The 13,171-nt window shown below is 42.9% G+C and overlaps 1 protein-coding gene across 2 annotated transcripts in view; it reads left to right on the top strand.

Annotated features, from left to right (window-relative positions):
- Positions 1-11,193, top strand: part of FAM177A1 (family with sequence similarity 177 member A1) — a 39,541-nt gene extending 28,348 nt beyond the window's left edge. For both annotated transcript variants that reach the window (XM_019518900.1, XM_019518899.1), the window contains exons 3-5: positions 5,136-5,202; positions 7,799-7,896; positions 8,621-11,193. In XM_019518900.1, the coding sequence (XP_019374445.1) occupies positions 5,136-5,202; positions 7,799-7,896; positions 8,621-8,833 (378 nt within the window). In that variant the 3' untranslated portion in view covers positions 8,834-11,193. The remainder of the gene's footprint in view (positions 1-5,135; positions 5,203-7,798; positions 7,897-8,620) is intronic.
- The last annotated feature ends 1,978 nt before the right edge of the window (positions 11,194-13,171 follow it).

Raw genomic sequence — 13,171 nt, 5'->3', positions numbered from 1 at the left:
ATAAAAAAAAAAATAAAAAAAAAAAAAAAAAAAAAAAAAAAAAAAAAAAAAAAAAAAAGTCCTTCTGTAGTTAAATACTTTAACTACCTTTTGACTCCATCTGACTTGTTATGTGAGCATGTATTTTATGTTGCAAATCAGTCTTTCAGTACAGACTGGAAAATTCTATTGCCAAAAAAGTACTTTCCCATCTTGACCCAACTCTCATAGTGAAAGCATCTAGATTTCTTTAGCCATAGGGGATTTAAACAGGAGCATAGTGAGCCCATCGAGCACATAAGGGGCATGGGGGTATGCTGAATGCTGTAGACTGGTGGAGAGGTGGGGTAGTGCTGTGCAGGGGTGAGAGAAGACTTACCTTCCTGGGCTACTGCTGACTTTGCCACTGCTGCTGTAGCAGCCTCTGCTGCACTCCATTGGCAGTAACCCTGTGGCTGGGCTCCCTGGGAGCTGACCCTCCCTTTCGCCCTCCTCCACAGGCTTCCCCTTCTTTGACAAAGACTCCCTGGAGGGAGGGGGCTGATTCTGGCACCCCATCTTAGTTAGTATCTGGGGCTGGTGCCCTGCTTGCCCTGCCCCAGTTGCGCTTCTAGATGGACATCCACAGAGTGAATTTCAATTTTATATTGGCTTAAGGGCCAATCTAAGTATTTCCTTTATTACTACTTAAATTACAGCTACCATAGTCACTCACATACCATTCACCTCCCCCTTGCAAAATCGACCCTCCAAAATTGCAGAGCATGATTTAAGTGGGGAATTAAATTTTTCTTTGCCAGAACAGAAGCATGGAGGTGCTGTGCTATAATAGTTGCCAAAATGGCTTCCACTCCGTTTTGACTCAGCAAGTGGCAGGGGTGGGGTCAGGTGTTAACCCTCTCACAGCCACTATTGGTTGAGCACTGTAGCATGTGCCAGAAGCAGCAATCAAGATGGGTCAGGGCAAGGGAGCAGCAGTCTGTTGTATCTTGAAGGCTTGCAGTATGGAAACCAGGCGATGGGTTACGGGGGAGCTTGGGGGGGGCCTGAGCCCCGCCCCAAGAGATGAGCCCCCTGTAAGATTTGAAAATCATCACCTGGGGGGGTGGTCTCTGGTTGGATTGCTCTTTCCAATGAACTGGTTTAATTTTTTTTTGCAGACCCCCCCCCCCCCCCAAGTCAAAGCATAATTCGAACCCTGATGGAAACAACACTTTGTTTATAGGAACTTGAATAAAGAACTGTTTAAAGTGAAAAAAATAAGAGTCTTGCAAGAGTCTAGGACCTAGCCTTGTTGCTGTCCTACAACACAAGGAAGTTCCTGCTACCTCACCCAGCCTGTCTCCTGGGATGCCACGCTTCCTGACTGTAAAAACCTTTTTCTACATTGTGCCTTCCAAAAACAAGGTGCATATCTGATCCAGGAGCAAGTGGTGTGTGAGAAAATTAGGTGTTTCTTGCTCAAATTAGGGTTTAGTGAGTTGTTTTGTAGTAATACTTCTGACTTTACTCTGAAAGGCTTCACTGTGTTTCCTAGTAGCTGTCCTAGTCTTCTCTGTCACCAAGGTTGTATTGTTTTGGAGAACTTGAGGAAGATTTGGAAGCTCTTATTGTTTAAACTGAAGGACCAAGTAAGATGGAAAGGAAAGCAGGATTTTAACCCAAATGTGGGTTTTTCCATACTCTTAGTCTTTCACACAAACCATTTTTTCCTCTTCATGTTGAATGTGCTTCTCTCTCATTTAATTTTTTTTCTCTACTTTGAGATACTTTTGGATTATGGGATATAATGATTCAAATAGAGGCGGCTTGTTGTTGTTTTTTCTTGACCCAGGGAAGGCAGTGCTTGCATTGAGGGCTCATTTTGTAATGGAAGCAAGGGCTCTGTGACGAGTTACTTGGTCATTTTTTTTCCCAGAGGTATTTCTAGCTTACCCAGTTTGTAGTTCTGCACTATGTTATAGTTGGATTTGAAAGAATCTGTGCATACCACTGAATTCAAGGTGCAGTTAAGTTGTATCTGAATTTGCATCACCACAATAATATGTTAACTAGTTTATTATATTCCTTTTGCACTGAAAAGTTCAGTTCTTTCAGATATTTTTAAAGGAGCGTAAGCAGACTTTTTCTTGTGGCTGACCCAAAAGCTTTCTAAGCTGTTTGTCCTGACCGCTGTGTGAATGCTTTTTAACCTTGTTGCCTTGTTTTTCTGAAGGACTGTACAGAGCCTTGTCAGTGCCATTACTCTCACCTGTAGTAACATCCTTTCTAACACAGTTTACTGACTTCTGCAACTAAACAAGCCCAGAAATTACTGCTGTTAGAACAGCTGCCAACTGAAAACTTAATTAACAAGCTTGAGGTGCTTTTGTGCAGACAGGACAGCAGCTGTTTTTGCTTATGCTTTTCACCTTGGCAGGATGCTTTCTACATCCTTTGCCAACTGGAAACCTGAGTTCCAGCAAAAAATGCTGGGCACTATGTATTTTTTGGCAATCAGCAAAATGTTGAAGGTAAGATAAAAGCTGGCTTTGTGTAAAGTGTTGATGGGGGGAGGGAGGTCTTAAAAGCACTAATATCTAGTGCCCATGTATAAAATGTCTTACAACTATAGAGATTAGTTCTGATATCTTGGATAGTTAAATGCCTGTTCATTAAGAACATATGAAATAAAAAATTTCCAGTAGCTTATTTTTAGCAGTGTTTGTCAGGGGTTTGAAAAAAATCCGTAATTGGGTCTGGTACAGGTGTGTCCCAGTGGGAGCTGCTATTTTACTGCTACTTTCCAGCAGGAAGTCCATCTATTGACAGTTTATAAAGAAAGAAAACTCATTTGAATTCATGAGCTGGTGACTTTCATGGCTGTATTCAGACAAGTTCTTTTGTTTATTAGAAATCTCTATTAATTTTCTAGTAAATCCGAAGATATGCCTTCACCCAATAGTGAAAGTCTCTTGCCTTTCTGGTTAGACTTAGCGGGAAATTGGAAATGTTGTTTTTTTTAACAAAATCACTGAACATAAGATGCACCCATCCTTTCTCAGTGAGGTTAGAAACCTAGGCATACTCTGGGACTTCCAAATGCCCCCAAGGTGTCAGTTAGTGACATTGTCAGTGTTCTCTCTGTCTTGTAGATGCCATGTTTCTCTGTAATGTTCATTTTTCTGTAGACATAGTTACAGACATAGTACTTCTGTCACTGTCAGATAGCTGTTCACACTCATGACAACTTGCTGCACCCTGTCCTAACTGAAGCTACTAGCTAGATCAGTGTAGTACCAGCCACTTGAAGCTGTTTCCGAGGTGCATTAACTTCCCATGTGCTTCTGAGTACAATTGTACCAGTGATCACTTGGATCCGTAAAGCCCTAATAGGTTCAAATCCTGAGTGAGCTAGAGGTTGCCTCTGTCCTGAGAATCATCTTGACACTTGATCTTCTAACAGTTCCCTATAACAAATGGAAGGCTATTAATAGAGTAGTAGGCAACCATGGATCCTTCTAGGTCATGGTGTATACATGAGAGGTCACCAGGACCTTTGACATGTATGCCTAGGCAGGAGTATGGAGGAGTGGAAGTTGTCCACACCTTCCATCCCCACCTTTAGGCCACTGACACAGAATCCAAAGGCTAGACTGAGTCAAGACATTCAGTGCCTCGATGGCTATAGTTATATGTGTATCTGGGAAGGTTGTTTGAAGATGCGATTATCTGGGGGTGGGAACAGTGCAGTTCCATTTTTCTGGTTAGTTTGACAGAATTCAAAACCTTCAAGGCAGTGTGTAAGGTCACTCTACTTATATGAATCATCTTCTGGGATCATGGATGATAACATTTGCTGTTTTCAAAGGATAGGGTGCGTTTCATGGATATATCCAGTTGCAGGGTTGGTTTGAGTTCGCTTGGTATCATACACGCTTCCTAAACGTGGATTAAATTATGTCATTTCTAGTCTGTTCATAGCTAGTGTTAAATCTATGCTCTGTTTTATCATTTTTTTGTCATAGACTGTAGCTTGTATTTTTATGTGTCAAAGTGGGCAGTGAATGTGATTGCTGTATCAGATATCAGACATGTTCCTCTTCAGACCATGGCTGTTCACACCTCAGAGAAAGCCTGGCTTACAGGAGTGGAGGCTAGTCTCTAGAACAGTGGCTCTGGACCTTTTAAGACTTGAGACACCCTCAGGAGACTCCACACCTCCTGGAAAGTGCCAGCTCTTAGTTTTCACTCATTTTTGACAACAAAAAAATAGAGCAATTCTTCTTTTGCAAAGAACTCAGAAAGACCACAACAGGTCAGAATGTTTTTTAACACTGGATTCCTTCTTGAAATCTCTGGGTTTATTTTGTGAAACATGTTTGCGGACCAAAAGTGCTAACATTATGTTGCACCCCACAGCACCTCTGAATGTTTTTCTCAGGGCAGCTGGAGGTGCCACATCACCCTGCTTGAGAATCATTGCTTTAGAATATGAACCTAGAACTGAACTGGCATGCATTTTTATCAAACACGAAAGTGGCAAGACTCTCAGCATTCACCTGAGTAGAGGTTAACCTTCAAAAAAAATAACCAGTTGCATTTCAGAGGAAAAAACACTTAACAGGAAAATCCCATTTCTCAGACCAGGGTCTTTGAAAGAAGGAAATCCCATGCAGAGATTCATATTTTTCACTTTCTTGAAATGAATAAATAATAGCTGAGAGAAAATATGATTAGAATTTTATCTTAAATCATATGCAAAGTTATATAAATTGTTATCCTCCTTGAATTATAATCTTGAATTAGGAAGGAAACCTAATTTGACAGTCTGTCTGAGGGGGAGGAAATCATTGGCATAATACACATGCTCCCTGAAAACTGAATAGAAAAATAAAGATGAAGACATACCTCTTTAATGTATTTAAGTGATCCTTCTTGAGGAGAAATTTGGTCTAGGAAACTCCTGTGCTTAAGGAATAATTCCAGCTGCCAGGACTGCCTGCTGGAGAAACTAATTTAAGAAATCTTTGAGACCTGAGTCTAGGTCAGAGGAACAGGGCAAGAGATTTTTCCTGTTACTTCTCCTGCATAATTTCTGTCTCTATATCTGATGGTTTCTTTTTCTTGCATGATCAGTCTGTCTTGTGTAATAAAAGTTATGATTATCATTACAGACAACGCTTACCTGGGGACCCTATTTGTGGTTTCAGATGCTGAGAGTTGCTACATCAACCTTATCAGGTATTGGTTAATTTATATTTTAAGGCAAACTAGTCATAGTTTCATAGTTAGTAGGGTCGGAAGGGACCTGAGCAGATCATCAAGTCTGACCCCCTGCCTTGGCAGGAAAGAGTACTGGGGTCAAACGACCCCAGCAAGGTGATTGTCTAGCCTCCTCTTATAGATCCCAGGGTAGAAGCGAGCACCACTTCCCGTGTAAGTTGGTTCCAGATCCTAGCTGCCCTGACTGTCAAGTAGTGCCTCCTGATATCCAGCCTGAATCTGCTCTGTCAGCTTATGGCCGTTGTTCCTTGTTACTCCCGATAGTGCTCGGGGGAACAGGGACTCTCCTATTGCCTGCTGGTCTTCCTTGGCAAGTTTATAGACGGCCACCAGATCGCCTCTCAGCCTCCTCTTGTGGAGGCTGAACAGGTTCAGATCCTGTAGCCTATCCTAATAGGACCTGCCCTGCTGCCCCCTGATCATGCGAGTGGCCCTCCTCTGGACCCTCTCCATGTTGTCCACATCCCTCCTGAAGTGCAGCGCCCAGAACTAGACACAGTACTCTAACTGGGGCCTGACCAGTGTCGCATAGAGGGGGAGGATCACCTGCTTGGACCTGCTCGTGATGCATCTGTGGATGCATGACAAAGTGCGGTTAGCCTTTCTGACTGCATCCCCACATTGGCAGCCCATGTTCATCTTTGAGTCAATAATGACTCCAGGATCCTTTTCTGTCTCTGTGCTGGCAAGAGGGGAGTTCCCCAGCCTGTACGTGTGCTATTGGTTCTTCTTGCAGGTCCCATTTGCAAGACCAGCAGTTCAAGAAGCATTTTCTACTTTAAAAGTAAGCACATGTAGAAAACAGAAACAAGAACACAACTTCACAGTGCCATTTTCAGAGAGGAAATGTATTTGAATGTGTAAGCTAGTCCAAGGAGTATCAATTGGCTTTCTGCAGGCTTGTTCTATCTCACTATGAAGGAACTGACTTGTTGACTCATTGGGCCATTGTATCTTTTGTACAGCCTATCTTGTTAAGCTAAAATCAAGTGTAATTCTACCTCCTTGGTGTTATGTTCCATTGAAGAATTATCCAGTTGCTGGTTTCTCAGTTCCTTTAATCAGAGGATGTTAATTAACTAAGCAGTTTATGGTCCTTTTGTCTATGAATTTATGCTTTCCTTGGCTGTGGTACCCCATGCTGCAGGCATTCTGGCCCTGGGTCTGTCGCTTTGTTAGAAGGGAAGCAAAAGGTAGCCTTTGGTGACTTGAACTATGCAATGCAAAGGTAGCCTTTGGTGACTTGAACTTTGGTGACTATGCAGCAATATAGAGTGCATAGTGTTAAGTGGCTGTTGGCCCAGAATCTGCATTTATCAGTATATACATTCTGAGTCTTTCACATTAGTAGGCTGTAAGTGTTGCTCAAGACACTTGATGGGCAAATTTTAAATCTAACCTTTATACTCAGGCTTGTTTTATTCTGCCCTGGGATCCATTAAAGCAGAAGTGCTGCATTACGAAATTAAAGGTAGCTTATTTGCAGTCAGATGTTCATATTATTCGGTTCTTTTCATTAACTTCCTGTCTCCTGCATGTTCATTCATTCCAGCATTTTTAGAAATAGCTGCACACAGTTATGGTAACAAGATATGTTAATAAATTTATGTGCATAATTTTATAGATGAAAGACATGGTGTGTTGAGACTGATCATTCAGCGAATTTACACGTTCAAGTACATTTCCTCTCTGAAAATGGCACTGTGAAGTTCTGTGTTCTTGTTTCTGTTTTCTACATTAAATGCGCTTACTTTTAAAAAAAGAAAATGCTTCTTGAACTGCTGCTCTTGCAAATGGGACCTGGCTGTAAGCTGGATTCTTTTCTTTTTGCACACTGTTACTGAACACACAGATTCTACTTTCTGGGACAGACATCTGTGCAACTCCAGTTTTTGTGGGCACAGGTGAAACTAACTGGAACTTAATAAACAATTTCCCTCACACCAGATAAGTGGGGGTGGTCTACCCAGATAACTGGTGTGTGGTTGGCCCCACGAGCCAGACTGGGCTGATGGACCTGCCCTTCTTCCTTCCCCCACCGTGCCAGATCCAGCGTGCACAGCACTAGCTCTGGCTGGTCTGGGTCAGTACTGCATAGGGTGCCCATGTGGGACCAGTCTGGGACTTATGCTGCATGCAGTGCCCACTCCAGCCAGTCCAGGATCCATGCTGCACGTGGTGCCCACTGTGAAATGGCTGCAGGAGGTGCAGCTTGCAGTATAGATCCAGGGCAGGTGCTGCATGTGGGTGAACTCTGGACCCAGGGGCAGCACCAGGGGCCAGATGATGGGGCTCCATGGGGCAGATCAGGCCCATGGGCTGTATCTTTGACACACCACACCTAAGGGGTAGGGTTTCCCAGCTGGGTTGGCTCTGCACTACAAGCTGGAATAAATGGTGAATAGATATTTTTGCCATTAAATTAAGTAGTTACAACTCAGTATAAACAAGGAGCAAGATCTTGGGAAGATCTTTTAAGGTAGAACTTCCCTTAAGAACTCTGCAAATTAAATATAAAGACTCCATATAAAAGCTTTTCTCTCTCTATTTTCAGTGTGTGATTTCCTTGGGGAAAAGATTGCATCTGTTTTGGGGATAAGTACACCAAAATACCAGTATGCCATCGATGAGTATTACAGGATGAAGAAGGAGGTATGTATTTTTTTTATACTGTCAAGTTTGAAAAAATATAAATTGCATCTCTTAATATTCAGTTTTCTCTAAATAATTTCAAAAGACAGCTTTCAGGCTTCCTTACCTTTCAGAATCTCTTCACTTCCCTATGGGCTACTAGTTGCTGCTACATCCATTTCCTGAGACTCAAATAGAGCAATTTCTAGATCTGGTATAAATCTGTCAAGAACTGGAAGTTCAGTTTTTACTGTGTGCTTTTAAATTGAGATCTACCTAGTTTCACATAGTTAAAATATCACTATGAATACTTTCAGAATGACAATTTCTTGAACTCTTGAGATTGTAATATTCCAAAGCACATAATGGGCAATTTGGCATTTTATAACAGAGTTTAAGTGCTCTTTTTAAAACAAAATTTTTATATAAAAGGTCATAGAAACATCAGACTTGCTGTTGACACACAATTGGTTTATCCAGTCAGACTGTTTATGCACATCATGTTGCCATGTGTATAAAGCTTCAGCCCTTCAGCTTGAGTTTTGAGAGAGAGCGAAAAGCGGGACTACAAAACAGTAACTGATTGACAGACTAGACCACCGACTTGTAAATGTTTTGCTTTCTTTGATTACCTCTTTCAAAAATACTTTTAATTTTTTTGAAAGCCCAAAGATGTTTTTAGAAGCTGAAGGAGCTGGGATAAATGTATAGGCAGTATTGGAACCTGTGGAATTCTTTTTTTTAGGAGGAAGAGGAGGAGGAGGAGAACAAAATGTCAGAAGAAGCAGAGAGACGTTATCAAGACCAGCACAACAAGCCACAGGATGAGACGCCTGTCCAGACAGATCAGCCTGAGGCAACGTCATGTAGCTCATTTGTGAACCTCAATTTTGAAACCGAGGGAGACTGCGAGTCAGTTGTGGAAAGTAAACAGGACTTAACTCCTGTCCCTACTTAAAACATATGTCTCCTATGTAATGTAAAATGTCCAGCTTTTTAAACTGGCAATAAAGATGTTGGAAAATTCTTACTATACTTGTTGAGAGGAACAAACTCTTAAAGCTCATAGTGGTCAGGAAAGAGCCAAGTAATGTCTGTCCGGTCCACATCTGTCTAATGAAAGCTGACAGTCTGCCGAACTGACCTGTGTATTGAAACTGGTGGGCTACAAAACATCCAATCCAAATTGAAAGGCAGTGCTCTGATCTTCCATTCAGCAGGTAAAAAATGTCTCTAGTGTTTTCACTGAGCATGTAGTGCACCTCTGACACCTGTGGATTGAAGACAGAATACTATTTTCTACCTTTTAATAGCCTGTTTTGTATTTATACAATGTTGTTGAAACTTAGTTCTCTAAGAATAGATTGTCTGACTAATTGGAACTGATTGCCTATAGCTTCGCAAGGTATCTTAATGACTTCCAAATTCACAGTTTCCCTATTTATTGTCACCATTTAATGTATTTATTTCTTAGTCACAAGCTTTAAACTAAAGGTGGCTCCACATGTGCCTGATGAAAAAAACAACCTCTTATAAAAGGAGGTTGAAAGCTCTATTCAGAACTTGCTCAGCTAACATTGCATCAGCCATGGAGGTTAGCAGTGCTCAGATTAATTCTGTTGCCTGGTAAAGAACAGTACTAGCATCAACTGTGTAAAGCACATTCTCACTGTTTGTAAGGAAGAGGTTTAATAGACAGTCAAATACATAGTCTCAATAGGCTGTAATAATGGTTCTAGGAAGTAAATTGAGATTGGACTCCTGGGTTTGAATTAAACGCTGCAATTGTCAAAAATTGTTTGGAAGACATTCTGTGTAAAGCATTTACCTATACCTAAAGTGTGCTATTGGACTAATTTTGGTCTACTGGAGAGACTCAGTAAGGGGTGACTTCTTAAGGCACTGCTTAAATGATGCTGTAAATTCCCCACATTGTTACCTGAATAGAATATTTGCATGTCATGACAAATAGCTTAGTGAGGAATTCATTTTTGTAACCATTTTCTTTCAAGTATTAAAAAAAAGAAGAAAAAACTCAAAGAAAATACAGGCTTATTTTCAATATTAGTAATGGCTTCCATTAAAAAAAACCCAACAAAAACCTGACTATTACTCAAGAATTAAGATTATTTTGAAAGAATTTCAGGGGAGAGGATTTATTATAAAAGCTATTTAAGTGAGATTAGGACAAGGCTTGTCTTAACATTTCCAAATTTACAATTTTGTATTGGAAATGCTCCCATTTCAAAAACTAGATGTAAGTAACAAATAAGGGGAGAACAGTTACCTACAGTAATCATTTTTCCATCCCAGCTTACAAGAGAAACAGTTTATGTCAGGACAATCAGATGTGACTGCTTTAGGAGGGCTCTCCGACATAATCACTGCAAAATGTTCATAAAAAGTATCCCATGTGGTCTGTAGTCTCTTCCACTAATTTTGTCGTGTGACTAAAAATTAATTTAAATGAAAACCACTTAGTCTTTATTCAGGTTTCCTAAAGCTTAGGACACTTGAGTAAGAATTTGTACTCTGCATCTTAGCAGTACGGTCTAGATGGAGTTGACTGCTTATTTTTGATTCCCTGGTCCCTAGAGGCTTCCATAACCTGTGCCAGTCTTCCTTGGCTATGGTACTGTAAGCAGCTCCTGTACACCCACTTTATTTGAGATTCCATAACTGCCTGAGGCAGCTCTAGAGTTTTTGTGCAGGGGAGTTGCACCTTACGTCTTTTCTGGTCCTTTTATACTATTCCAGCAGCCTAAAGGGGCTGAGAGTGGAAGAGTACCTTTCCTTGTATTCTAAGTAGCAAACGTGTTGCCTTGAGGCCCTGTTTGTTATCTCTCAAATTTTGACTAAATTGGATTTTGCTAGTTTGTTAACTGTTACTTTTTGGCAATGAGCATCTGCAAGAAACAGTCAGTCAGCTATGGATGGGGGGGAAAACCCACCTTAGAAGCAGATGGGGGAGGGATAAAAAAACTGAATAGAGCTTAAGTTGTCAAAGGCAACTTCTTCTAAGGGCAAAGACCCATAGTACTTATCTATAAATAAGATCTGCTGCTGAGGGAGAAGGTGTGTTGAGCCTTTTCTGCCAGGAACGTATCAGTATCAACTGCACTACTGTTAGTTTTCTTGTACTTTCTGTTGCATTGACCAGGGAATAAACTTATTTGTATGAAATGGTGTATGATTCACTATGCCTTAATACCTTAATCCTTCCTTCAGTTTATGTAAACTGTATAAAAGTGGTTACTTTAACTTCTGTAAATGCATTAAATTACTGGTTATTTTATATTTAATATAATTTCAAACTAAGTGGGCTCTGATTATTTTTCTTCATAGGCTAAGCACCACTGTATTTACGGGCAGAGATCCCACAAGGGACTTCCACACCTGGTTAACTCCAAGTTGCTATGATGGCACAGCCACATCTTAGACGAGAACTGAAACTCAGTAGTCTTACTTCCCCTGATGCATGAAATAAGCCTTCACATCTACTGGGCCTTAAACTTACCCTTTTCATGTGAGGTGTTTGTTGTTTGCTTGTACTTAACACTTGTGTTAGATGACTGTGTCAGCAGTGTAAGTATAAGCTACATCCATATGCTTCAGTATTGTTACACAGCATAGGGGTACAAAGGTAAGGCCTTGTCTACATGCTAAAGCAGGGGTTGGCAACTTATGGCACGCATGCCCAATGTGGCACACAGAATGGTTTTTATTGGCACGTGGGCTGCTTCCTGCCCCAAGGGGCACGAAGAGGTGTGCCGAGATTGAGCAGCCCATGGCTGCCTGGGAACAGCCTTGTGCTGCTGCTAACCCCTGCTGCTGCTGGACCCCAGCCCCGGAACACCGCCAACTTCAGCCAGGTAAGAGCCCCTGTCCCCAAACCCAAGCCCTGCCCCCAGCACCAGGCAGGGGACCATCAGCAGCATTGGGATGGGGCCAGGGCCAGGGCTGCAGACCACAGACCCTGGACCCATCCCGGCGCTATAGACGGCCCTGGCCCTGGCCATGTGCTGCCACCGGGCCAGGGCTGTCGGCAGTGCTGGGATGAGGCCGGAGCCCAGGGCCGCTGCTGGGCCGTGGCGATTGGCAGCACCAGCATGAGGCTGGGGCCCCATCTTTGTGTGGCTGGTGGGCCTGGCCCCAGCCACATGCTGCTGCCAGGCTGGGTGCTGCCCGGCACCTCCACCGCCTGCCCCAGCCCAGTGCTGGGGCCTAGGCCCATCTTGGTGCTGCAGACAGCCCCAGCCACACACTGCAGGTGGGCCTGGCCCTGGCCGGCACCTCCACTACCGCTGCTGAGCTGGGGCAATGGGCACCACCAGGATGAGGCCGGGGCCCCTTCCTGGCACTGCTGGGGGGCCCAACCCCAGCCACATGCTGCCGCTGGGTGGCGCCCTGCCTGGCCTCTCCACCTCTCGCCCCAGCTCAGTGCCAGGATGAGCCCAGCATCCAGCTGGGTCCTGCTGAGCCCAGGCCTCAGCTCTGGCGGTGATGCCAGCTGCCGGTGGGCCTAGCCCTAGCCCTCAACACCACCATGGGCCCCAGCACAGTGCCACTGACAGGTTGGGGCCGTCAGCAGCGTTGGGATAGGGCCATGGACCTGCACGGGACCCAGCCCCATCCTAGCGCTGCTGAAGGCCCCAGCTGTGATGGCCAAAACCAGAAGGGTCAAATGGGCAGCTTTAACCAAAGAAATTTGCTTTTTGAGGTATCTGCAGAAGTAGCTAATGGAACAGTTCCCTGTCTGGAAGAATTATATATAGCATTTTGTATTAATCTCCAGATGGCATGAACTTTAAAAAGCAGAACTGAAAATTATAGCCACAGACATAGCTGATTTATGAAATTTTGCTTAGAATTAGTAAAAAAAAAACTAATGAATGTAATCACAAGGTATAATTAACATAGTGGGTTGAACTTAGGTGGGGACATGTTAATGTCAAACTCCAAAGTGATGTGGTGTAATTTGCTTATTGGGTAAACCCAAGCTTGGGCAGTGACTTATTGTAATGATTTCTAACACCTTTTAACCCCATAGGATAACAGCTATAAAGTAACATTATGAATGGCTATATAACTAAAAAATCAGCATAAATAGGATATAAAAGAACACGCACGTCAAAGTAACCCTCGGGCAGGACGAAACAGAAGGGTCATTGCTGTTCCATACCCTCATGGGATCTTACTCCCTGTGAGAGCGAGGACCAGATCCTGACTGAGGTGCTTCCCCTGGTTCCCCCCTCCAACAGCCCAGTTCAGAGACATCTGACTTTGCTGAATCAAC

This window comes from Gavialis gangeticus, unplaced genomic scaffold (assembly GCF_001723915.1).
Source record: "Gavialis gangeticus isolate Ggan-Ray unplaced genomic scaffold, GavGan_comp1, whole genome shotgun sequence".
NCBI lineage: Eukaryota > Metazoa > Chordata > Crocodylia > Gavialidae > Gavialis > Gavialis gangeticus.
Note: the sequence above shows the minus strand (reverse complement) of the source record. Positions and strands in the feature narration are given on the sequence as shown.